Source organism: Parasteatoda tepidariorum, chromosome 5 (assembly GCF_982258835.1).
Source record: "Parasteatoda tepidariorum strain Cologne lab strain chromosome 5, Ptep-v5.0, whole genome shotgun sequence".
NCBI lineage: Eukaryota > Metazoa > Arthropoda > Arachnida > Araneae > Theridiidae > Parasteatoda > Parasteatoda tepidariorum.
The window spans coordinates 11,079,475-11,105,637 of record NC_141759.1 but is presented as its reverse complement, the minus strand read 5'-3'; the positions used below and the strand labels follow the sequence as shown (position 1 = coordinate 11,105,637).

The following is a 26,163-nucleotide window of genomic DNA, read 5'->3' as shown; positions in this document are numbered from 1 at the left end:
ATTAAATTTAAGTAAATCAATAAAATTGTTACCAATCAATAAAATTGGAAAATTGGTACCTGCCGCAGAGTTATTACTCAATAAAGTTGGACTCAAGGGATAGAGCATTCTCCTCCGAATGAGGTGCACCGAGTTCGAATCCCAGTGATGGCTGAGTGATATGAATTCCACACCCGGCTTTTACCGACCACAGTGCTGACGTGAAATATCCTCAGTGGTAAGCGGATCATTTCTTAGAGTTCCCTTGGTATCAGACTAACCGTAGGAGGATTTCGTGGTTTTCCTCTCCATGTAACTCAAATGCGGGCTATCAAAACGTCCTCCACGAATGCAAAAATTTCTTCCACTACTTGATTCTGGAGTTCTCTTGTCTGCTGGATTAGGTTCAAAATTACAAGGCTACGGAATTAAACATTAGTAGTAGTAAGCTCGAATTTTTGGAATTTTTTCTAGTTGTGCAGAAATTTTTTATTGTTTGAGTTGCATTGTTTGAGTAGAATATTTAATTGAGAACACTGTAGAATCTTATGATGGATGTGCATATATTGTTTATTTATTCAGATATCACATTTATATTTTTTCTTTGTTAATATTTGAATCATGATAATTTTTTTATCAGAACAAATATGTCTATGTCATATTAATTATTTTTCGTATATTAAAAATTATTGCTTATTTTCAAAATTATCTTAGCCCCCCTGTCGGGGCATTGCTGACCCCCTGTCGGGCTAAGTCTAGCGCCACTCTTGACTGCTACTTTACCATGCAGGCCTCTCGAAATCTGTAAAATATTATCATGCATTTTGATGTTCCCCAATCTTTCACATAGTTGCATTCGCTTCTGCAAATAAGGCTGCCTTTTTCTACAACTCTTATTTTTTAAAAAAAATAACTCGTATTTTCACAAATCGAGCATTGCGCGCATAAGACTAAACTAAACAAAAAGAGTAGTATAATAATTTTTGCAACAGGAGCTCTGAAAATTTTGTTGTTAAGTTCTTGTTTCAGGACAATTTGTTACAAAACATCTAGGACAGAAGCACATCCTTATGAAAACAGTTTAAAAGGAAAGCTGTGCAGAAGTCGAAACGAAACTTAATCGAAGAGAAGACCGCTACCTTAAATCATATTTTTATAAAAGAAAACCTTTGATGTCATAATTAAAGAATCAATAAACAAATTGTCAGCCATAATTTTTTTTATTAAACAGAAAAATAATGTGCTATACAAAATTAGAGTTGATGGTGCTTTAAAGTGAATAAACTGAGCAGATCATTAAAGATGCGTACAGTTTTAGCCTTTTAAGTTATCAATGGTAAACAATATCTGCTTAGCAAATTAGCGCAAAGCACCATCACCCTTAATGAGTGTACATAAATAAATGACATTCTGAAAAACATATTAACAGGCTTTGAAATATAATGGATAGAATTATCACACAAAAGAGAAATTTGTTCAATTGTTAGAAAGTGTACAAATCGTGAAGATGAAGCAACTTAAGTGCTTCTTCAATAGGAGTATAAAACAGTGATATGTTTGATTATTATTCAAGAAAAAAAACAATGTTAAAAATGGGAGAATTCTATCGTTTTACAATTATTTCACCAAATATTTTCTGACACTTTACAGTAAACATGATTTTGATGAGCATTTAAACATAATTCTGAAACCTTTTGCGAAAATACAACTTAAAAAAATCGTGAACTTATTTAGTTCACAGATTAGCTTAGGGATAAAAAAAACACAATTCAACCACGGCATATTAATTATTTTATAAACATATTTAAATTCAAATCCCTCTAGCTCGATTATTTAAAAGTCAGGCCAGATTAATTTGAACTTATAAGGTAGCTGAAACTATGGTATTCCTTATAGATTTAGTTATACGTAACATCAATATCACTCATAAAATTTATTATTAATAATTATTGTATACAATATTAGTAATTTAAGAGTAAGATACATATTATATTAGGAAATTCAAATAAAGATTAGATTCATCCATAATAAAGAAGTAATAATTATGCGCTTTTTTATGTATAATAAATATTTAAATTAAAAGAGTAAAATAATGAGGTTTATGATGAATATGAATAGATACTAAACATATAGTAATCAACAAATTGTTATTAATTAAATAAAATTGTAAATGAATAATTTAAATGAGCTTACAATTCCAATTTGAGTGAAAATAAATAGATATTTGTATGATTAAATTAGAAATAAATTACAATTAATTAATTGAACAATATTTAAATCAAAGAAAGTAACAGTAAATATTTTCTAAATACATTTAAAATAACCAATGGGACATTGAAATATTAAAACATTCTAAAATAAATAATCGAACAAAAAGAAAAAAAAATTATTAAATATAAATGAGGTAGAGAAATGCATTATTTAATTGTAACTAATTAGTCCAAACACACAATAAAAATAAATCTTTCACTTTAAACTTCTATATTATTTATTAAAAACACTAATTATATATCATAATAAACTTTTATCAAATATCTAACTATCACAACCGATTCAGAGTTCTAAATATTAGAAAAAATTAGTTTTAATCAAGACTTAAGGGATTTTTCAATTAATTTTTAAAATGTTAAAAACTACACAAATTAGAAGGTAATCAAATAATCAAAGAAACTATTTTTGAAATTAAATGGAGAGAAAAAAGTTATGAAGCACTAAACATTTATGGTAAATTTTTTTTTTAATTTCTAAAACCACCTAAAAAATTAGTTCCATTTCCATTACTTAGCTCCATTTTCTTTTCTTTTTTTTAAATTTTAACTGTCTGTGCTAAGAGTAATTGGGACAGCAAAATTAAAATTCAAGGCCTTGGAAGTACAATTAGGACCTTTTAGAAGTCCCTGAAACAATTTTAAATTTAGGGACTATTAAAGGCAGCAATAATCATTTCATTCAATAAATTATCATACATTGAATAAGGTAATTACAGCAGTTCTGAAATAAACAAATACTAAAATTTAAGGTCGAAACACAAGTAAGACATTTTATAGTAAGCCTAAAAATATTATTAAATTTAAAGTTAGGACTTAAATTAAGGCCTTTAGACAGTGGTAACCCTGTAATTGAATAAGATAATTCTGAAATAGAGAAATACTAAAATTTAACTGCACCACTAAGAGTAGTAAGCAGAGTAAAATGACAATTTAAGGTCTTCGAAGTACAATGAGGGCCTTTTAGAGGCGCTTAAAAGCAGTCTTAACCCTGTTATTGAACAGAATACATACATTGAATAAGAAAATGCTGGCAGTTTTGAAATAGAGAAATACTACTAGAATGTACCTTTTCTCCCTCTAGTCTATGGCTCGGAACACAAATGTGAATAGCTTTTTTACATTTATGGTACAGAATAGCTCTAAATTCGTTGATGGTTGATGATGCTTATACATACTGTATTTCCCGGTGAATTAACAAAATATGAAACTCTTATCTAAAGATAATTATTGGATAAAAATAATTTTTAAGCAAACAACTCAAATATTTTTTTATCACCATCTATTAATACAGAATAAAATTTATACAAGAAGTAGTAAGAATTATTTTGAACACTAGTCAATTCTTGCTTTTTCACTCTGGAATAATAATGTTCCAACTTCTGATGTTTAGTTTCTTGTGAAATCTTGGTGCTTTTAGACTAATTTAATTTAAACTAACATGATCTTGTAATAATTTTGATATTTTCCCTGTCTTTTTATTTATCTTACAGATAAGGTTAATGCTAAAAGATAAATAAAAAGTGCTGCAAGATGAATAAAATATGCTAAGTGCCAGATTTCTAAAATAAAATCTGTGTCTAAATGTAATACTCATGCATAAGTCGACCCCTTACATTCATTGCAATTCAGTGGCCTTTACTCCGGAAAATACAGTAAGTATATAAGAATGTTTCGTAATGACTTCCGATAACACATATTTTTAGAATTCATATAAAAATGTAAGAATTTTTTTATGAACTTCAATGAATATGTATGAAAGAATTAGAATATTCATATAAAATAAAACTTATTGCAGATTAATGTAAGAAAGAATTGAAAATGTTTTACAACTTTGACAGATTACTATTGAGATTAATACGAGCAAAGAGATAAAAAATCGGTAAATTTGAGAATGATGCTAAAACGTTAATTCATTTCAGTGCAATTGGACAAATTAAATTTTTTTTTTGACTATTTTAATTCTTTCTTTGGTTGTTCCAAACATCAATATGAGTTGAGATTTGGAATTCTTCTCCTCATTTAAGTATTAATGAGCGACCCAAAAATTGATAATTTTTCACGAGAATTCTAAAATTGTATTTTAAGGTTGGTGACTACGAAACATCCACTATGACACCAGGCATGCCAACTTATGCTATTATGTTCATTGTTATGCAGCTCTGTTGAAATACTATTTTTCTGTAATAAGATAGAAATTCACAATTGAATGATGCTGCAACAGTCACTACATAAATTTTCTAAAGTCCCCCTGGTTAGGGATGTACACATTTTTTCATGTGGTTCAAGCATACAGCTATGGACATGGAGGTTCTCAGCCAACGGCCAAACGAACATTACTTAAACTTTTCTACAATAGTCTTAAAAGTTATATTTTTCTTATCAAAGGAAAAAAGCTTAAATACATTTAATTTCATAAATGTAAAACACTTGTTACGAGTAACAAGTCCTTTAAAAATTTGAGAGGGGAAAAAATAAATGCAATTTAATATAAATGAAGAAAGGGCGGAAAATGTGCAATAGTTGGCATCCTTGTAAGATGATAAAACCACAAAAATGGAAGCACAAACTTTACTATAGGTATGGACATTTCTTTATTTAAATAACAAACATTGATTGTTTGTAAGACAAGTATTTATACAGTAGAGCACCGATTATCCGAACTGCTCGGGACCGAACGTGGTTCGGATAATGAAAAGTTCGGATAATTGAAAAGATGCTTAAAATCTAGTTTAAATGATTATTATTTATGCACTACCTTCCCTTCACACTTTTTCCAGATTTACGACTGGCAGGGGCTGAAATAGCTCTGTGGTCTAAAATAGTTCTTTAAAAAAAAAATAGAATTTTTAAAAAATTTTTATTTATTTTTTAAAACTTTTTTTTGATTGATTCTTTTAATCATATTTCAGCTTTTTAAATTTTTTTGTCAATTACTGATATAACCACATTTTTCTTTATTTTCCATTGCAAAAGAAATCCAGCAAAGACTTTTGCTTCAAAGAAGATGCTCTTTTTGAGCAGCCATATCCCTTTCTGTTTTTAAATAACAACAACTGGATCAACATAATTTTGGCGTTCTAGCCAATTCATTGCAATATCTAACAAATTGCATACTTCTATATGAGAAGGTCCACTATCTTGAACTTGATCACCTACGTCTTCCTCTTCATTTGTGGAGTTCCGATTTTCATTCAAAATTTCAGTAATAATTTCATCATCATTTGAAATTCCCGGACGTTTTCAGTGTCTCGACACCAGTCTTCTATTTCTTCTGCTGCGCAACCTGGCATCTTTTCATCCAAAAGATCTACTGGTTCAGAAATTTAGAAAAATTGTTGATAAGTTAAAAAATATTCTAAACTTTAAAAAAAAAAATTCAGACATAGTTCGGATAATTGGATGTTCGGATAATCGGCGCTCTACTGTAGTTGGATTATATTATTTTAACAAATCCTTTCTTACTAAAGGAAAGTAAATGGCTATTGCTTTTCCTTACTTGAAAAGTAATTTAAAAAACTTAGTTACAAAGCAAGTAATAAATAATAAAACTAAAAAGAATTGAACAAAAAAGCATAACTCATAGTAAACTCTCCAGTGTTCTATTTGGTTTTAACACTGTAACCAAACCAATTGTTTCCTTAACAAAACATGATTTTTCAAAACGCACCATACAGAGTCTTAAATATGCTGTGAGAAACGTTTAAGGCAGGTAGGGCACATTACAAGGAATGTGAATTGCATGGCAGCCCATACATGTAGAAAATTTTCTTAGATATCTTAGCGAAAAGAGTTTGAGAATTGCTATTCTGATTATCCCATGTGGAGAGGTTAGATTAAGAATTTCTTGAAGCTCTTTCCCCAAAGAAATTAAAAAAAAAAAAAAAAAGTTATGTCTTACATTCCAGGAAAAGCTGAAATTTTAAACTATATATACCATCTTGCCCTACAGGATTATCTGGGCTTAAGAAGAAAAAAGTTAAAAATTATTATATATATTTTTTTTAAAAAATTGCCATTTTGGAGCAAATTTTCCACTTAGATAATAATAATCAAAATTAATAAAAAATTATAGATTTTCGTAAATTTTTATAAGCCCAGAAAATGAAATGTTGGTGTAACTTTTTAAATATTAAAAAATTACATCAAAAACACTTTTTATTTTAACGAAACAGTGGCTTTTCTACCTATTGATGATGTTTTGCGCACATTTTCAGAATTAGCACAGATGGCACTTGTTAAAGATAGGCTAAACTCGATCTAATAGTCATGTTATAACAGTTGCAGACTCACAGTAGTAATGAAAATAGCATATTATTGATTATTCAGAAAAAGCATAATTTCATGTGATGACAGAGACCTCAACAGACAGAAAAGCAAGAGAACAAGCATTTTACACAGTGATTTGTCATTGCGTTAAAAGAGACAAAAAACAATTATGTTTAAAAGCTCTAGTGGTAGACATATTTTTACAGGCTCGATTTAAATGCAATAAAATATGCAATGTCAGATCAATATTATTACAAATACATTTTTCATGCTAACCATTTTTGACCGTCATCATAAAAATGTAACTTAGATAACTCAAATCATTTTCCCTCTGAAATTATAGACTACAAATTAAAAATATGACTTTTCTTCATTTATACCGCACAAACAGTGCTGCATTGAAGAAATACTTAATATTTTTAATAAAATATGAATGAAGAGCATAATTTAAAGTTTTGCAATCCTATGACATTTTAAATTCCAGATTAGCATTTCAGATTATAAGAGAGAGAAAGAGCAGTTAGCACAGTGATTTGTCATTGTTATAAATGAAATAGCAAACATTTACACTTGCAAGCTCTAATGGTCGAAATTCTTTTGTACCATAGCCTTATTATGAAGCGCTTGGTTTGAGCATTGAATAGGGATTGAATCTTAATTCCATTCATGAAACACACACAGTACAATCAATATTCAAGAAAGATAAGGGAAATTTCCCATAACATTTAAACATTTGTTAAAAATAAAAATACACAAACCATATGAGAGGGAAAAAGAGAGACTAATTTTCCAGGATATAAATATAAGTAAAAATTTATGCCACAGAAAAATAATTTACACAAAAGAAAAGTTTTAATTTAATTGGAAAAATGATATTTTAATCATTTATAATTGAATTAATGTCAGTAAGAGAAAACATTTCCAGTTTTAATAGTCAATTTAGTTCATTTTTTGAATTTTATTTAAAGTATATTTCAAAATGACAATAATTTTAGAAAAATCAAAGTTGTATTTTTCTTATCATTATGGATCGTTTAAAGATTTTTATATTTATTGGATTTAAAAAAAAACATAACAGTTTATTTTCAATGTTTGCAGAACAATTAACTGAATGCTGTATTATAAATGGTCACTCAATGAAAAATTCTTATAATATTACGTAATTGTCATGAAATTTTTTTAATTTTTCTTTTTACATCATGGCCGCGGCATTATTTGAATTAACCTTTTTTGAAGCGTTAAAATAATTAAGTAAAAATTGAGAAATAATAAAAAAATTACTAAGAATTACACTGCAGAATGGTTCTGAAAGTTTTAAGTTACATTCTTTTAAAAAAATAAATGGAATAATAAAAAGGAAAGCAAGTGAAATCTAAAATTGACTAAAGTTAGATTCAGAAGATAGATTATTATAAATAACAAAATTACCCAGTGACCCAAAAGTGAATGAAGATTTTAAAAATCAATTAATGAAAAACAGAATGAGATAAAAATATCTGGTTTCTGCATTCCAAGAAAATTTATTGTTAGCAAGTTTCTAATTTAGTTACAAAGTTCTCAACAGATGGCACTGCAGACAGTAAAAAAATTATAAAAAATATTTTCCACAGAGTGTTAGGAAATTCCATTTGAAATATTTGCACAGGACCTTAGAAGTCCACCACATTTTTTTTATAAATGGGGGCTATTTATAGAAACATTGCTTCATATTTTTTTCCTATTAATTATATTTGTTGACAAATTCTGCAACTAGTTTTGGAATTTGAAGGCTTATTATCTAGTTTTGTTGTGGCAGTTCATTTATGTCACACTAGAGTTGCACAATGGGCTATTGGCAACAGTCTGGGAAACATCCCTAAAGATGTCTTCCCATCCCCATAATTTTGATCCTCTGCAGTGAGGATAGCACCCCCGCTTTGGTAGCCCGACGACCTGCACATGAAATTGAATACTTTATGATAGAACAGTTTAAGGAGGACTGATACTGCACACACTCAGACCCTTTGCAGACTAATCTAAGTGGTCATCCACCTGCATACCGACCGTAGATAGTGATGCTGGGAATCGAGCCTAATGATAATTTTTAAATAGAACAAAGCAAACCATACATTTTTATCTGCTTCTGTTTTTAATTGATTCTTGGAAATTGGGTCATTTTTTTAAACAACTGGTAGCTTGTTCTGAGTATTTTATGAACTGATTCATTATGGCAAAATTGACTTTGCATATGCATAAGGGAAAGATAAGATGATTAAATTTCTCTTAATTTGATCTAATTCTACATCAATAACTATCAATATCTACTACAATAAACACAGACCATCTTTAACAACTTACAATTTGTTAAAAGATGGAAATAACCCACACATGAAATTTTTTTACTGAGTTTATAATACATCACCATACATGAAAATATTTTGAGATTATGGTACCACAAAATATAAATCTACTCTAAAGGTTCCTCTATAACTAATTCTTTTTTCAAAAAAGACTTAAAAACATTTAACTATACCGAGTTACTACTTGATTTAATGGGTATTATAACCTATTTTTCTTATACTGCAGCAAAATTTAAGAAAGATTATTTTTATCACAGCAGAAGGAAGCTACCATAAGGTGGTTAAGATGTTTTCACAATTGAAATGCTAATACACTTATATTTCATTAATGGGTTATTTAAATACTACATATGCACCTTGAAGAACAGGTTATTTAAATTTTTTGGCAAAGAGAAGGGTTTTGAACCTTGCTTGTGTAAGATAGGAAGCACTGCTGTCTAGATACATCATCAAATGTGAATAAAAAAGATTTATGTTTTTAATATATCAAATGTGAAAAATAAGATTTATGTTTTTAATATATCAAAAACAATATAAGAAAGAATAATTGAATAAGAAATTTAGAAGTAAACATTGTTATAAGCACAATTGTAGTTATAAAACTATAGCTGTAGCTATTAATTACATTACATTGAATGAAATGGTAATTCTTTCATTAATTAAATTTTGATTAATATATCGGAGGTGCATACATTTTAAATAGCATTGTACATTAAAAATAATGGTATGAAAACTAATTGCTCCCCCCCTTTATTCTAGAAGTTTTTTTTATCACATCATCATGTAGGTACTGTCAAACAAAAACAAAAAATGCACATTTTAAGCATTTAAATACAATGCTAACTCTGAAGTTTTCATTAGGGGGTACATGGTCTCATTTAGCCATTTTAGAACACCTACACACTATTTTTACAATTATAGCAGTGTTACTGGGCAAAATAGTAATAAAAAAAATCTTAGAGCTAGCGATTTGCTAATCTTTGCAGAAAAGGGAAGAAAGGGAGGCACAAACAAGTTTTTTTAACAACTATTCAACAAATGCATATATATTATTTGAATAGTCCCCCGTGTAAAGGATATTTGATAACTGCATTATTAGGAAAAATAGTGCAATACTTAGACTACAGTTGCAAAAAATGCAACACAACATTTTTTTAAATGACAAGATTTTATAGATCTACAACTGCTTTAAAGACAACATTCGAATAAAAACTAATATCAACTTGGCGCACAGTTATAAAGAGATTGCTTTATACTTAAAAATAACCAGAAATGAATAGTTCTGAAAATGGTTACAAATCTAAATCTTACTTTCTAACTGAGGAATGCATACATAGCAAGCTCATATTATAATTTATGACAATCAATGTTGGCACTCATTATAATACATACAACAGCTAACACCTTTTTCCCAGTTGTAATAAGCGCAGTACCTCCAGCACGACCTCATTTTTAATATGGCTTATACATAAAGATGAGGGAAAGAGGATTGGTGCTTTGACACTAGAAGATCACCAGACACTATAAGTCTACTCCAACTAAATGCTGGAAAATTCTAAATTTAAGAATCTGGGGATTTATTAAAAGTTCTACATAAGGATGTATGTAATTTGCTTTTGATAACATTAGCCGGCTTCAGCTACTAATTTTTCAGATGCCTGTCTGTGGCTTATATTAATTTAAGGATAAATAATTCCTAGAGGGTACGAAATAAATATTTTTCTTATTACCTTAATTTATAAACTTTTATGCTTCAAATATCTCGTAACTGATAAAGCATTACATCGTCTTTTAGAAAATGAACTAAAAACGTTTCTTATCCCCCCCCCCCAAAAAAAACTTACATTTTCAAGTATAAGCTATTTTAATTTTTCTATGACCAGACATACTTTGAATGTAATGCTTCTGGTCAAAATTGTGGGGTTCCAGTTGTGATGCTTATGCATTGGAATATGTGGCTGGATATATTTTGTTCGTAATACCATATCAATTAAGAACATAAGGTAAGTAGAAATTATATTGAGTTTTTTTTTTATTAAAAAATTGAAGACAAAATATCAGGGAAACAAATATAAAACTAGATATAATTCATAAAAAAAGTGTTATAGATCTTCACTTAATATATTCCAAAAATTATAATTTTTTAAATACATAAAACAATTTGAGGCCTTATACATGAAAAATTAAATCAACTTACATACAATAATATATTTGTAAATAGCAGAAATATATCATTTCCTAGTTGCAAGAAAAGTAGAGAAATTAAAAAAAACAAGCACTACAATAATAATTATGTTACCAATTTCAAAGTGCAATAACACCTAATATTATGAAAACATAAGTTTTTCTGCTAGTGTATCTTTCAAGCAACAAATTTTTTTTTGTAGGAGTGAGAAGAAAAAAATTATGTTGCTGAGCCTTAAGTGCGATTTTGAAGCACTTTTAGTGTTTCAAATGTTTTAGCTCGTAGCTTGTTTAGCACATTGATTTTGCCCATTAGTCCCAGGGTTAAAACCTAGTCAGAAAAACTGATTTTTTTTTCTATGCGGATTTTTAGCAATTTTCAAGGCATTTTCATCTTTTTGCCTAAGTTAAGAAAAGGGATTTAGCCAACTCATACGAACGCAAGACCATAGTTTAAAAATTTATGTAACTTGTCATTAAAGATCTAACATATGAGATATCTAAGGTGTAAAGTTAAGTAATTTGTAGTAGGTCATATTTCAAGTAATTAGTCATTATCTAGTTTCATACCATTCATTATAAATGAAATATTTAATTTTATTAAGTGCAACAGTTATTGTGATTATATTATTTTGCAAGATGTACGATTTAAATCCTGAAAATATATCAAAATACCAGGCTTAATATTTCAGTTGGTGGGTTAAACAACTGAAAAGTTAGGCCAGTTTCAGCAAATGAGACAAAGTTTAGAGACCCCTAAAAACATATAACCTTCTGATCAGTTTATATACATATAACAGTTTGATGAAGACAAGAGTCACAGTTGAACTGTTAAACACCTTCTCTAAGTAGCAAACACCTTCTTCGCATATCTGTATAAAACTGAACAATATTTTAGATATTTCATGAGTTACAAAAAAAAAAAATTACTTTAAAACTACTTTATTAGCTATTTTATTTCAAGAATTATTGCATGTCAATATTGGAAGAAATATTTCTGTTCAACTATTACAAGCCAAACAGAAGATTTAGATCATATCACTGCGATCCTAACAAATGTAGCTTAATACACAATGGAAAATTAAGAGTACTTAATAACAAAAAGAAAATTCGTTCATTAAAATTCACTTTTATACAATAACCAACTAAAATAAAAGAATGTAAAATATTACATACTAATAATAAAACAATATTATAAGAGACAGCAACACTAATTGTAAAAGAATAAAAATTTTAGCATATGAGAGCATAGAATTTGAAATTTAAATATCAACATAAAGTATACAGGTGTTAAAATTTTTAAATAAACAAAAACAATTTTAAAAAATCACAGGACATCTAAGTAATAAAATCTTAACATAAATTAGTTCCTCCACAATATTTGATACAAATTCATTTGCAATAGTTATAAAATGAGATTTTAGCATCTTTAGGGATGATTTTAATAAAATAAAAATAAAAAAACTATAGCACTGAGAATAGAAATCCGAAAATGTTATGATCATAACACTTTTAAAATAAATGAAAAAGTATCCGAAATGTCAGCAACTGCATATATCTATAAAACAATATCAACACTTTATTAAAAAAAATATTGATATATATTTCTTAAAGCTTAAGTTGAGTTGATGCATTGATATTGTTTACTCGCACATAAAAATTTTCAAAATTATGTAAAGTTATTTTTAAATTGAGTAAAACGAAATCCTGACATGAGATTTTGAAATTGCATGGAAATTGCAATGTATAATTTTAAATCACGTATATAAAAATCATGATGAGTGATTTTTTTAAATTTCGCAAAGGTAAATTTAAATTGTCTTTAATAGGTAGGACAAAGCGCAAAAAAAAACTCCTTTTAGGGAATTTAAAAATGAGGAACTTTTCTTTAAATAAAAGAATTTCTTCTTTTTCCAAATTGAAAAAAAAGTGGAAAAACTCCTTCCTTCATGTTAAATGATTTTCAAATATTTTTAGAGTTAAACAGGTATAAAACGGGATAAAAACTAATACATATAATAACTAAGCATAAAACTATTTTTAATATTTTAAATGAATTATATTTGCTTTTAATTTATATTTGCTTGTGGACAAAATTCCATTTTTATCATCTACAAGAAAGATTTTATTAGTGGTAAAACTTTTCCCAGATTCTCTAAAGCTCTAAGCACATTTTAGTTTCATTTAAAAGGATAAATAACAAATGAATTAAAATCAACTGATTTAGCATGACGGACTGATATATTGGTTTGTTACGCACCTATAATACAACAAGCAGCAATGAACACAATAAAAAATTTCACTTTTGGAGTTTCTTACTTCATTCAACATAGCAGGCTTTTAGAAAACAGTAATGAGAAAAAACTGACTGATTGCTTTTAAAAGAGTATATAATAGAGAATTTTTCTGTCAACAAATACAATATCAAATAATTTGTTTCAAGCAGATGAATTTTTGTGTAGTGTAGTTCCTTTAGTATAGTAACAAGTGGAAATTTAATTTTCCCAATATAACATTTATCATTCTAACCAATATACAAAAAATAAGATAACTTTCATATTTAATAATTATGCCAGTAAGCTAAATTTTGTAAATAGGAAAACCATACTAGTAAAAAAAAAGTTAACAATAAGGAAATACATTATTGAATATTTTGAGATAATAAACCTACCCAGGTACTATAAATAATTGTTTTATATTTAAATATTTACATAGAAAGAGTCGTGTTACAAAATAAGTGCATAATATTTATAATAAAACTACGCCAAATTACATTAATTTGATTATATATAATTTTTAAAAAAAATTATTACAAAGATTAAAATTTTTTTGATTAATTCAGCTTGTATACAATTTGGTTTTTCATTAACATAACTAAAACATTTTATAAATCAACAGTAAAATTTGAATTCTTAACATGAAAATTTTGTTAAAAATTTGAAAAGGAATATAAGTTTAAAAGTAAAAAATAAATATAATATTTTGTAGAGTATATAAAGCAATACAATATGAATAACGTATAAATAATGACATAAAAGTGGATAACTGTCTAAATTTATGCCATAAGTTATTCACATTATTCTGCTTTATTAGGAAATTTTTTTCTTCATATAAATATTATGCCCACAAATCAATATTTTAGTTAAATTGTTCAAAAAGCTACTTTTTACTATAAAAATATACAGACTTACAGAAGTTTTTCATAAACACTCAATGATATTTTAATTAAGAAAAGCTGCAATAAAAGCTGCAAGCTTAAGAAAAGCTGCAATGTGCTATTTTTAGAAGTAACATCATTTTTTGAAAAAATGCAATAGGTAAATGAGCAATATCATTTAACAGTCAAACAAGTGTCAATTCTTCTTGAAAATTAGACGAAGGTAGCTCTGAAGGAGGAAAGACAACCCATAGTCTGCAATTAAAAAATTTTTTCTCTTTAGAATAAACAATCCTTTATCAAAATATTTTCTTAAAAAGAAACCAATTTCATATAGCTGTAATTGTGGCTAATTTCTGTCTCAAGATTGGACATTATTTTTTATAAAATCATTTTTTTTTGGTTTATTGGAATCTCCAACATGTCCACTATGAGGATTTCGCGACAGGAATAGTAACCACCTCAACTATGCTTACTAACATTGCAGATAAAAATAATACAGAAAATGACTTTTAGTAGATAGAGGATGACCTAAGGTTGAAAAGCCAAGGCCAGAATAGGATATCAATAATAAAAAAAATATTCTAGCGCACACACTATAGAGTATCATCATTAATGTTGAGCCACAGAATGATTATCTGGTACCAATAGCAGGTATAACACAAAAGCTACCACTTACATTTCAACTACATTATTCAGGCTCTAAATGTTGTTATTCTACTTTATTCAAACAATGCGAATTGAAAAATAATGAGTTATATTCAAATTTCTAAAAGCAAAATAAACACTTATACTGATATTTTGACACAAATGAAAATAATTAATGAATATCAAAAACTTAATACATAAAATAAGAAAGAGTGAAATTCTAAATTTAACCTTCATTTGTTCTCTGCATAAGTAAAATAATATTTTTTTTCATCTGAAAAGTATAGATGTCTATTTTTCAATAATGTCACGTGTTCGTCAGAGCTTTTAACAAACCCCTTTTACTAATCCCTTACGAAAAAAATTCTGTGTTTTACAATTTCCCATGACTGGTCAGTTGCTTCAAGTTCTTTATTAGTGAAGAGCTTAATTCCAAGAAACTTCATAATAATCAGGAGTCAGATCCAAGAGGTAAGGGGATTATTAAACATGTCCCATTTGATTTGGAGTAAACGACCTTGATAAAAGAATAGCTTGATGAAAATGCAGTTGCTTGGCGAACAGAACTACTAGTGATACAATAGGGATAAGTTTTAGAAATGCCCTTTTTTAATATTTTCAAACTTCTAGTTTTGGAAAAGGATATTTTTAAATTAGTACTGAAAATTACAAGCAAGAAAACAATTATCAATTTAAAAAAAATATATAAATTTCTTAAAAAAAGTGAAAGACTAAGGAGAAATAAACTTTATCAGCCTTACTTACGGCAATTAGAAAGCAGATCTGTGAACTTCATCAACTTGATTCAATGGCAAATAAAGCTATAACAACTATTTAGCATCAGTTATTTCATCTGCTTCTTTGTTTCGACGGAAAAAAAGAGGAAACATACCCAGCAAGCATCCGATGGTTACTCCAAGAGCACGACCCTACAATTTGTTTCACAATATTATTCACAAATTTTATGACAAGCACAGAGGGACCAACTTTCTAAATTAGCTATCAGAAATAAGAAGTACAATAACATAGAAATACAGACATTCAACTCATTTTGATAGGTCTTGAGATATTATAAATTAAGCAAAACCAACATTATAGGCTCCAAATTATTAATTATTTTCCTTACCAAATCATTGAGAGCATATTCCCAAGAGTGTGGCTACCCCTTATATATACTGAGGATCAGAAATCCAGATCTGTCAAAAAGAAGTTATGCTACAAAGTACATTTTCAGTTCTGAATCTGTCATTTAAAATCTAATCTACACTATTTAATTAACATATTTGAGGCAACCCCTCGATTGAGTCCTAGAATGTGAAGATTTCTTCATTAGAACAAAAGTGATTCAGGGTGGCTCATATCCCCTCCCCCCTTGAGCACTGTATTTATAGTTTTTAGACGAGCAGCATTATTACACTTTAGAATTTAATGATATATAATAAATAGGGATGCAAACACTTTAATTATATTTACAAAATTTCTATTTTTCTAATGGAAAAGTCATTTTTTGTGTGGTAATTTGTGATAAAATCATATTTTATTTAAATACAATTTTTGACCTTCAAATTTTGTATATTATTTTTTAACAGAATGCAATAAATTAAACTTATTTTCACATCAAAAGACACTAATAGTTTCCATAATCTTTTCAAATATATCAATTTTTTTCTTGCAATTTTCCAAAATAATAATTTTTATTAGGTAAGAGAAAAAAAAGGTTGAAAAGTTCTTCATAATCATAAAATACACTTAAATAAATTTTTTTCGCAATAATAACTTTTTCACATTTTAGATATAAAGCAGAAAAATAAGATAAATAACAGATTCAAAAAATAATTAAAAAAAATAATAAAAATCTACTATTGCTTATTTCTTTCAATGGCAAAGTAAAGAATTAAATGTGTAATTTCCAATTTGATCATGAATAAATTGGTTTAATTCTAAAATTAAAATTTTTAAAGACTGATATTATTGTAATATTAGTATTTAATCAAAAATTCGCAATTCTAGCTTTGGAAAAAAGAAAGGAACTAAAAAATTAAATTTTTTACCAGATTTATGCACCATCGTGTTCTAGACGAACTTGCCTGAGCCGGGGTTATAGAGGGTGCCTCAACACCAATTTTTGAAGCTATCCTTTCCACATAAAATGCAGAGCTATAAATAATTTCTTATATTAAACATAATTTACAATAAAATTTCTTTCAGAATAAAGAAATAGTTATTCATCATATAATTACATGAAATTAAAAAAAAATTCTTTAAGTATTTTATTTTCTATTTTGTACATGAGAAAAATTATTAAAAAATATATATATTTAATACTGACAACAACAAAAGAACACTTTCTTGTTCATACCAGTGCAATCTATGCACAATAGACTCAACTTGTCAGAACATGATGAACAGAGTGTGAGAAAATAATGACGCATTTTTCTTCCATACTGTTTATGCACTCAGCATCAAAAATAATTCAATATAGATGTATTAATTCATTTTTACTATATTTGTTACAAACCCAACAAGTTTTGGATGAGGTTTGTGCTTAAAATTGTCGAGTTTATGTAGAAGCAGTGTTTGTTAATAAAAATGTTTAACAGAAATTCGACATGCTTAGCTTTGAAAATAAAATTAATTTTAATACTGGTGTATATAGACATGAAAAAAAAACATAGAATTGAAACATAGTATGGAATTCTGTTAAAAACACTTTATTGGATACTAAAGGGAGAAAATATTGTCGAAATGGTATGAACAAACTGTCAAAAATAGACAAATGTCATAATTTTAAAATCAAAAACAAAACTTAATAAATGCATTTTGTGATCAAGCAGAGTTTTACCTTATCAGATTCAAATTATTGACTGCAACAGAAATAAAATTCGCGACTTTCTAATCTTAAGTGCATTATAAGAAGAATGACAAATGAACAAATATTTAAAAAAAGAAAATTACTTAAAAAATATAAAAATAATTGGAACTTTAGAAAATGGCAAAGCTTCAAGTAATACAGCTAATATTTCGTCAAATAATTTGGTTTTACTTAATGAATACACCAGCAATCTTCGGCAACAACCTAGTTTGCCTTTTTTTAAATTATTAGAATTTAAAGATTTGAAATCGTACAGTCAAAAATAAAGACAATATGTAAGTATAAACTAGTACTGCTCAAGTGAGAGAGAAAAAGGAGGCCCTATACCAAATCACACCGGTTCAGTGGTTAAATATAGCATTTTTTAAATTTTTGATAACCTATATCAACCACACATTTTTGCTCAATTTAAACTATGCACTTAGTGAGCTTTAATTATAGTTTTTTTTCCTCCAAGATTTCCTCTGCTTCTAATTGCTTAAATATTTTATAACAATATTGTTTCCATGACCATGCATTTAGAGACAGTAAAAAGACATGTTATTTTTTTTAATATTGCATACGGACAACTCAACATTGTGGGTTGGAAAAAATTGCAAAGACCCTAAAAATTGAAGCAGGCTGTAACAAAAACACAATATACTACTTTGTGAAGGTATTCAAAAGATATTAAGGAAATTATAAACAGTAACAATGGGTTTTCAACAGCAGAATTTTTGTATTTTTGATATAGCCCCCTGTCACAATGACCTGTGACGATTATTTTTTGAATTTAAGTTGAGTATTTTTTTGTTTGATTTATTTCATTCTCTTTGCTCAAGTAATTATGTCACTTTACTTTTGGATTTTCCTTCCTTTAGTTTGTTTTTATTCGCAAGTTTTTATTTTTCAGCATTGATGTTTTGTAGAAAATGTAAAATTATTAAAACAATAATACATAAAAGCAATTAAAATGTTCAGAAAAAATCATATAGTTGAGCAAATATAACCAACAAAATGAAATAAATTTAAAAAATTCTACTAATTTCTGAGAATTTTAATGTATCAGTAATATTTTTTTTTTTTAAAATAAGAAATTAAAACTATAATTTCCAAGAAAGATATATTACTTATGGAAAATTATTTTATACTAAAAGTTGTCAGCAGTGAATTTAAAAAAATTAAAAATAAAAGCTTTAAAAATTAAGTTCTTACCCAATACCTGCAACATCAGACAGGGTATTGCCAAGACCAGCAGCTGCAAGTATACAATGAAATACTAAATATACAATGAATACAGAATTAAAATATAGATTGGCACAACAATAAAATAGACATAAACAAGTTTGATTGTTAATCAATTTGAAATAAATATTAAACCTAGTAACATAAATGCGCGATATTCAATTACCATTTTATACACCTATGAAATAATGTGATAATGGTACTCATTTGAATCTTGCAATAAAAATTTGTTTGTAAATAAAATATTTACACAGTGAGATAAATCATTTACTTCTTTGGTAAATTATCTACACCGTGAGATAACTTATTTAATTTTTTGGTAAATTATTTCCAAATCAGCTGAATTTTTCTCATTAAATAAAATTTTTAATGACATTTTGCAAGCCCAATTGTATCAAAAATTAAATTTTTTTTAATTTTTTTTCTTAACATTACAGAAATGGACAGATCTAGTAAAAATTACAAATTAAACCAGTTCAAACTATCCACATTTGATTGTAAAAGGAAACATGAAATACAACTAATCCAATATAAGTAAACTGTAGACATACCAATAATAAGAAAAATTATTTAATCATTATTAAGTACTTAAAAAATTCAAATAGCATTACATTAAAGCTAATTTAATTGAGTTTTATTTCTCCTCAAATAAAATTTTGACACATGAGAAACCATACAATTCAAGGAAACCAGTCAAATATATCAAAGTATTTTGTTCACTCATGTTTTGTATTAAAGATATTAGCGCATAAGTGCATAAAAAATGTAAAGAGCAATTTAGAATAAACAAAAATCTATGCATATTTACCTGCCATCGTTGAAATACCAAAAGTAACACCAATGGTAGTATCAATATAATCCCCCTAAATTTAAAAATAAAAAATTCCATAAACTTAACTATTTCAAACAATGTTTATATGAGTAAAAAAACCTATTACAATAAATACCATGTTTTTTTTAAGATCCAAAAAAAAATAATTAATTAATAAAATAGAATAGCACTTTGATATTCATTATTTATTTAAATGAATTACAGTTTCTGGAACTTAGATGATTAATTGATTGATTGAATGAAGGGTATAGTGGCACATGGAGCAGAATTTAAGTTTGGCAGGAAAAAAACAGAGTTAAAGCAAAATATTAGAAAAATAAAATAACTTTTTGAATTTTACATAAACACATATATAAGGATTGGATTGAATGTAGAAGTTTTATGGCACAAGATCCAAAGCAGGATATGCTGCGCCAAACAATTTGTTGAGTTAGATCTAATGGTAAATTGCACACAATAGTTTCATTGTCATAAAATAAATGAAACTAATAAAATTGTTTACCTCACACATATATAAGGAAGATAGTCCAGATAAAAAATAACTGGATAGGACAGAGTTTCACTTTCTACACCCTCTCCCAGATAATAAAATGATTTGAATTAATCGAAGAGGGAAAAAAACAATGAATCTTGGAAACAATAAGTTTCAAAAACTCTCAAGCTATTATAAAATAGGGAATTAATTTGGAATCTCCCAAGTTTCTCTCCCAGATAATAAAATGATTTGAATTAATGGAAGAGGGAAAAAAACAACAAATCTTGGAAACAATAAGTTTCAAAAACTCTCAAACTATTATAAAATAGGGAATTAATTTGGAATCTCCCAAGTTTCAAGAATTAGAAAATAATAAATAAGTAAAAATAAAAATTCTGATATATTTGAAAGGAATACGCAAGTCATGAAAGTCTCAGTAGAAACTGAAAGGAAATATCTAATTTTGATAAATTGACGAATTAAAACGGGTATAAAAACAATCTTCAATTATAAACTTTTTCGGAAGGGATCAAATAATGTTTTAGTACCTATATTTTACGTTTCGCTAACATTATTTATTTTTATGTAACTTTAAATGACATTTATATTTTATGGTTCTAACATAGACAGTTTTATTTATAATTGTTTATTAATCATAAAACTGAGTTTATCTAATCAAAACGCTATACTATGCATTAAATACCATTAAAAAGTAAAATTTTGCAAAAATTCAGAATTTAAGATTAAATATTGCACTCCCCTTTTAATCGAATAACCAGCTTAATTGCATAGATTTGGCTGGAACCGATGGTATTCCTTTATGTGGGGTTGATTGTATTATGAAATTTTTTTCTTCCTTTAAAAGTTTAACAAAATGGCTATTCTCCATTATTCTACATACTTTACTCTGTCAGATAATAGCGAGTCTACTAAGCTTTTGACGTAATTACAACAAATTCTACAAAGATTATTTTTTTTACATTTAATCATGGAAATCAATTCTTATTATTTTACTAATAACTTGCAAAAACAAATATAAATGAATGTCCAATTTTTACATCAAATACCATGTTCAATTCATAGGTCCAAGTTAATAAATAAAAAAGTAATTGAAAACATCACAGAAAATAATCTTTTATAAAAGGGCTAACTTACTCTTAACAAAATTCACTTACAGCAAGTATCATTATTAGATTATCCAAAAATCCGAATCCAATGAATGGCATTGCACTGTGAGCAGCAATAGCTTTTAATTGAGAAGTGGATGGAGGTTCTGGTATTACTTGGTCAACTATACAAAAATAATCACACAATTAACAATTAATTAAAAGAAAAGATTCAATTAATTAAAAACAACAGTTAAAAACAATGTTATATTTAAAAACTACAACTATTTAAAATAAAAAATTACATATGTTCAGAATTATCAGGGGTCTGTCTAGGTTTTTCTGAGAGGTACCTATTTTGTGAAAATTTAGACATAATTCATGAAAATTAAAAATTATATTAAAAATCAACACAAAAATATGGATTTATCGTTTCTTATGCAATAAAAAAATAAAATTTCAAGAAAAAGTATTTTGTGAAACTATCATTTTTCCTAAATTTGAATTTGTGAAGGTACCGCTAAACGGTAGTAAATTTGGCCAAGACAAAACCCTGATAATCCTCTATATAATTTTTAACTTTGATCTATTTCATAAAGTTAAGTTGTTATGGTAATGTTTTTGCTTGTTCCATTTTCGTGGTTCTTCAACTTACACCATTATCTTTAAGTGTTTCGAGTTTAATTGTTGAAGCTTGTACTTTATATTTTTGTGAATGGAACTGTAAAATAAACCATTTTTAAATAATCCAGAACACTAACATCATTAACAAATTCTGATTCAAAGTGCAAAACAGAATAACAAATGCAAATGTTAAAATGGTAGTAAAATATACTTGTTACACACTACTACTCCCAATTTTTTATTATTCCTTTTAATGCAAGAAAACAATTAGCAGTAAGTTTCTGCACTAATACTAATGCTCAGAAAGAAAATGTTTCAAAATCATCTTACAGAGATGGTACTAAGCAAAGAATTTCAAACAATAAACACAATTTATATATATACAGTGGAACCCGCTTAAAAAGTTTCCTTTTAAGAAGTTTTCCCGCGTAAGAAGTTATTTTTTAAAAAAACCAATTACCATAATGTTAAATTTACTTTTATAAGAAGTTTTTTTCCCGTTTAAGAAGTTTCCACTCCTAATTTCAATTTTTTAAAATTTTATTTAAAATGTCTTATTTAGTTTTAACTTGCCCTCACAAACACATGTATGGGTACTGACCACTGACCTTCATCACTCCTTTGTTACAAAGAAAGGTGACTTATCAGGAACAGGTGTGAGCAAAGGAATGTGAACCTTTAGATGAACTATGAAACTGATAAGAATGTAGGGAATAGCTTTGTCATTGTGTCCACCTTAAATGAATAGCCTGGTGACTCACGAACTTCACTGCTGTCCACACCCATTCAATAACTGAAGAGAAAGATACATCTAAACATTTAGCAGCATTTCGTTGAAAATTTTCTTAGTGTAGGCGCTTATGTTATCTTAAAAATCATCGTAAAAAGTTTGATTTTTGTGGAAAATGTCCTGTAAAGGCATTAAGCGTAAAGCTCTATCTATTGATGACAAAGTAAAAATTTTAAAAGCTGTTGACAGCTATCCTCAATTAACACGAGTTCAAATAGCAAAAAATTTAGATCTTCCTGTTACTACGTTAAATGGCATTATTGCTAAGAAAGACATCATCTTAAACTCTTCTTGTTCCGGTGCATCCCAGAAAGTAAAAAAAGTGAAGAAAGGAAAATACGAAAATATTGAAGAGAAACTGATGATATGGTTTAAACAAGCAAGATCCGCCAACATACCTGTCAACGGAACTCTTCTTAGAGGAAAAGCATTAGAGATTGCGGAGAAATTGAATGTTGATTTTACGCCTTCCAATGGATGGATTGATCGGATGAAAAAAAGAGCTGGTCTAGTTTATAAAACAATTAAAGGAGATTGTAACAGCGTTGATTTACAAGAAGCTGAAGAATGGAAAGCTAAATTACCTGAAATTATTTCAGGGTATCAACCAAAGAACATTTTTAACATGGATGAATGTGGACTGTTTTTCAATCTTTTACCAGATAAAACTTTTGCCTTTAAAGGTGAACCCTGTCATGGCGGAAAAAACAGTAAAGAACGTTTGACAATTTTAGTTGGGGCCAGTATGAATGGTATAGAAAAATTACCGATTTTAGTTATCGGTAAATCGAAAAAACCAAGATGCTTTCGAAATGTTAAGTCACTGCCTTGTGATTATGACAGTAATCAAAAATCCTGGATGACAATTAAAATTTTTGAAACATATTTGAAAAAATTAGACAGTAAGATGCGAAAAGAAAAACGAAACATCATAATCTTCGTAGACAACTGCGCTGCTCATTCCAAGGAGAATAAGTACACTAACATCAAGTTGCAGTTCTTACCACCAAATTCTACTTCTGTTCTACAACCAATGGATCAGGGAGTTATTAAGGTATTTAAGCAGCATTATAAAATGTGACTTGTGAAACGGATGCTGGAAGGACTTGAAAATACTGGAGAGCTAAAAAAAGTCAATATGTTAGAAGCGATTGAGTTAATTGTATCAGCATGGGAATTAATAACACCATCTGCCATTGCTAACTGTTTTCGGAAAGCTGGATTCTCTGGCGGAGATACAACTGAAGAATATCTCTTAGAAGCTGAATATGAAATATCAGATGAAGACGAAGAAACAAACGTAAATTTTGTTAATGATTGGAAGTCATTCAAAAATAAACTTAATTTCACAGCATCGTTTGAAGAATATGTATCCGTTGATGACGAAATTTTACCTTGTGATATGCTGACATTAGAGGATATTTGTGATGTTACAAATGATACAGAAGAATTCAGTGAAACTGAAGAAGATATTGCTAAACCACCTAGCTTTTCTGATGCCAGGAAAGGGCTGGATACTTTTAGGAAATTTATTTACACTGTTGAAAATGTACCCCCGGAAATGTTTAAATTTTTACAGCAGTTGGACAATTTTCACTTAAAGGTAGGTGAGAAAAGACAAATACAAACCACTTTACACGATTTTTTCTCACAGAAATCTAGTCAATTATTGTAACAACGTATATTACATTGTATGAAACAAAAATTAAAGTAGGTTACTTTGTTTTTATTTATTAGCAATTTTTTTTTCTAAATGAATATTAAAATTCAATATTTATTTCATTAGGCTGAGAATTTAATATAAGTTACACAATTTCAAATTGTTTAGTTTTTTATTAATGTGTTTTTAAGTTTCACCGTTTAATAAGTTTTCCCGTTTAATAAGTCGTTTCTTTCCACTCCCTTGAAAAACTTCTTAAACGGGTTCTACTGTATATATATATATATATTATATAAATATATATATTATATATATATATATATATATATATATATATATATATATATATATATATATTCATATTTTGCCAACAGGTTTAAAATAAAAATTTTAGAGAAAATTTTACTAAGTTGGGAAAAAGAAAAATTGATTTTATGACCTAACAACCTAAAACTAAAAAGTAGAATTTTTCTCACACAAGCATGAAAGAAAAATTTAAAACTATTATAATTGTGTAATGAGTGCCCTGTAATATTAATAATGATCAAGTTTTCCATTTAAATTTGCAACACTCTGAGAATTTACTGTTTCTCTAGACTCAGCATATCCAGGAAGATGACAATGTTTTTTAATAAATGTACTTAGCATTAAACTTTATTTTTTTTTAAAAAATTCTTTCCTAAACTTTTAATTTATAATACCTTGAATAAATCAATTTTGGAACAAGATGAATTAAATATTTATTACACACAACATTAAAGTACATATTTATTTAAAGTATTAAAAGTACATTATTTAAAGTACATTAAAATTTAAATCTTAATTTATCATAAAGCAAAAATATTAAAAGTTTTACCTTATAATATACAGAGTTAACTTGAATGACTAACAGACAAACAAATATTAAATATTTAAACATGATTAATTCTTCAAAAAAAAAAAAAAAAATCAGAAGTTCAAAGAATTAAGCCATGTTTATGTGCAGTTCAATTAAGTATCTTTTTACAAAAAAATTAAAAATCCAATAAAGCTATTCTTTCATGCAGTTAAATTAAATATAACTGAGCTAATTAACTGGACAAATAACATATTTAATCAACTCTATGAAATAAATTACATATTAGCTGTGCCAAAATTTATGACCAAGCATTTGCTTTAATACAACTCTGTTTTTAATTAAATTTAAATAAAAAATAATATAAGTACAATAGCAAATAGTTAATATTAAGTAAGCAAAAAAGTGTCTTTGATTAGAGCTTTAAAATTTTTTGCCTTCATTTACTGACAAATAAAAGCTGCTTCAGCTTAGTAAGTATTGAGAATAAAAAAAAGTTTTTTTTTTTTAAACTCTAACCTTGAATAGCAGCACCTTGAGTTTGAAAGCGTTGCAATTCTTCGAAAAGAATAGTCCTTTCCTTATGATTTAATTTAAAAATAAAATCTTGAGCTAACTGCCGGGAATGCAGCTTATCTTTTATTTTGAATCCTGTATAACCAAAAGTCACGTTGTTTGTTCGATATTTAGAAGCATTATTTATGTTAAACGTGAATTTGCACAGCCGAAATAATCGATTTTGACACAGAACCGCCATTTGTTTTGATTCTTTTCCGATGACAACTCCAAAAGTGAAAACGAAACTGTACAATAAAAGAAACTGTGGGTGTCTTGTGGGTGCAGTTTTCAAACCACTAGCCTAATGATTGGTATCCGTTTATCGAGTCGTACGTTCATAAAAA

The 26,163-nt window shown here is 27.5% G+C and overlaps 1 protein-coding gene across 2 annotated transcripts; it reads right to left on the bottom strand.

The window, feature by feature from the left end:
* Window positions 1-1,180: 1,180 nt before the first annotated feature.
* Window positions 1,181-26,163, bottom strand: LOC107452851 (transmembrane protein 65). Of its 2 annotated transcripts, none has more exons than XM_016069472.4 (7): window positions 25,781-26,163; window positions 21,422-21,537; window positions 19,748-19,802; window positions 18,910-18,952; window positions 16,895-17,000; window positions 15,609-15,772; window positions 1,181-14,450 (listed from the first exon to the last, which is right to left on the bottom strand). In XM_016069472.4, the coding sequence occupies exons 1-6, from the start codon at window positions 26,016-26,018 to the stop codon at window positions 15,674-15,676; spliced, it is 657 nt and encodes a 218-aa protein (XP_015924958.1). In that variant the 5' UTR covers window positions 26,019-26,163; the 3' UTR covers window positions 1,181-14,450; window positions 15,609-15,673. The 2 variants fall into 2 exon arrangements, with proteins under 2 accessions (XP_015924958.1, XP_087019531.1); XM_087163405.1 differs by having other exon boundaries at window positions 15,605-15,772; window positions 25,781-26,091.

What these genes read in the sequence shown, in the direction of transcription:
- LOC107452851 (XM_016069472.4), bottom strand. Translation starts at nt 26,018, where the DNA reads ATGGCGGTTCTGTGTCAAAATCGATTATTTCGGCTGTGCAAATTCACG. An exon ending in TCAAGGTGCTGCTATTCAAG is followed by an intron (nt 21,538 to 25,780) that starts GTTAGAGTTTAA and finishes ATTTTTGTATAG; the next exon opens with TTGACCAAGTAATACCAGAA. An exon ending in ATCTAATAATGATACTTGCT is followed by an intron (nt 19,803 to 21,421) that starts GTAAGTGAATTT and finishes TTTTAAATTTAG; the next exon opens with GGGGATTATATTGATACTAC.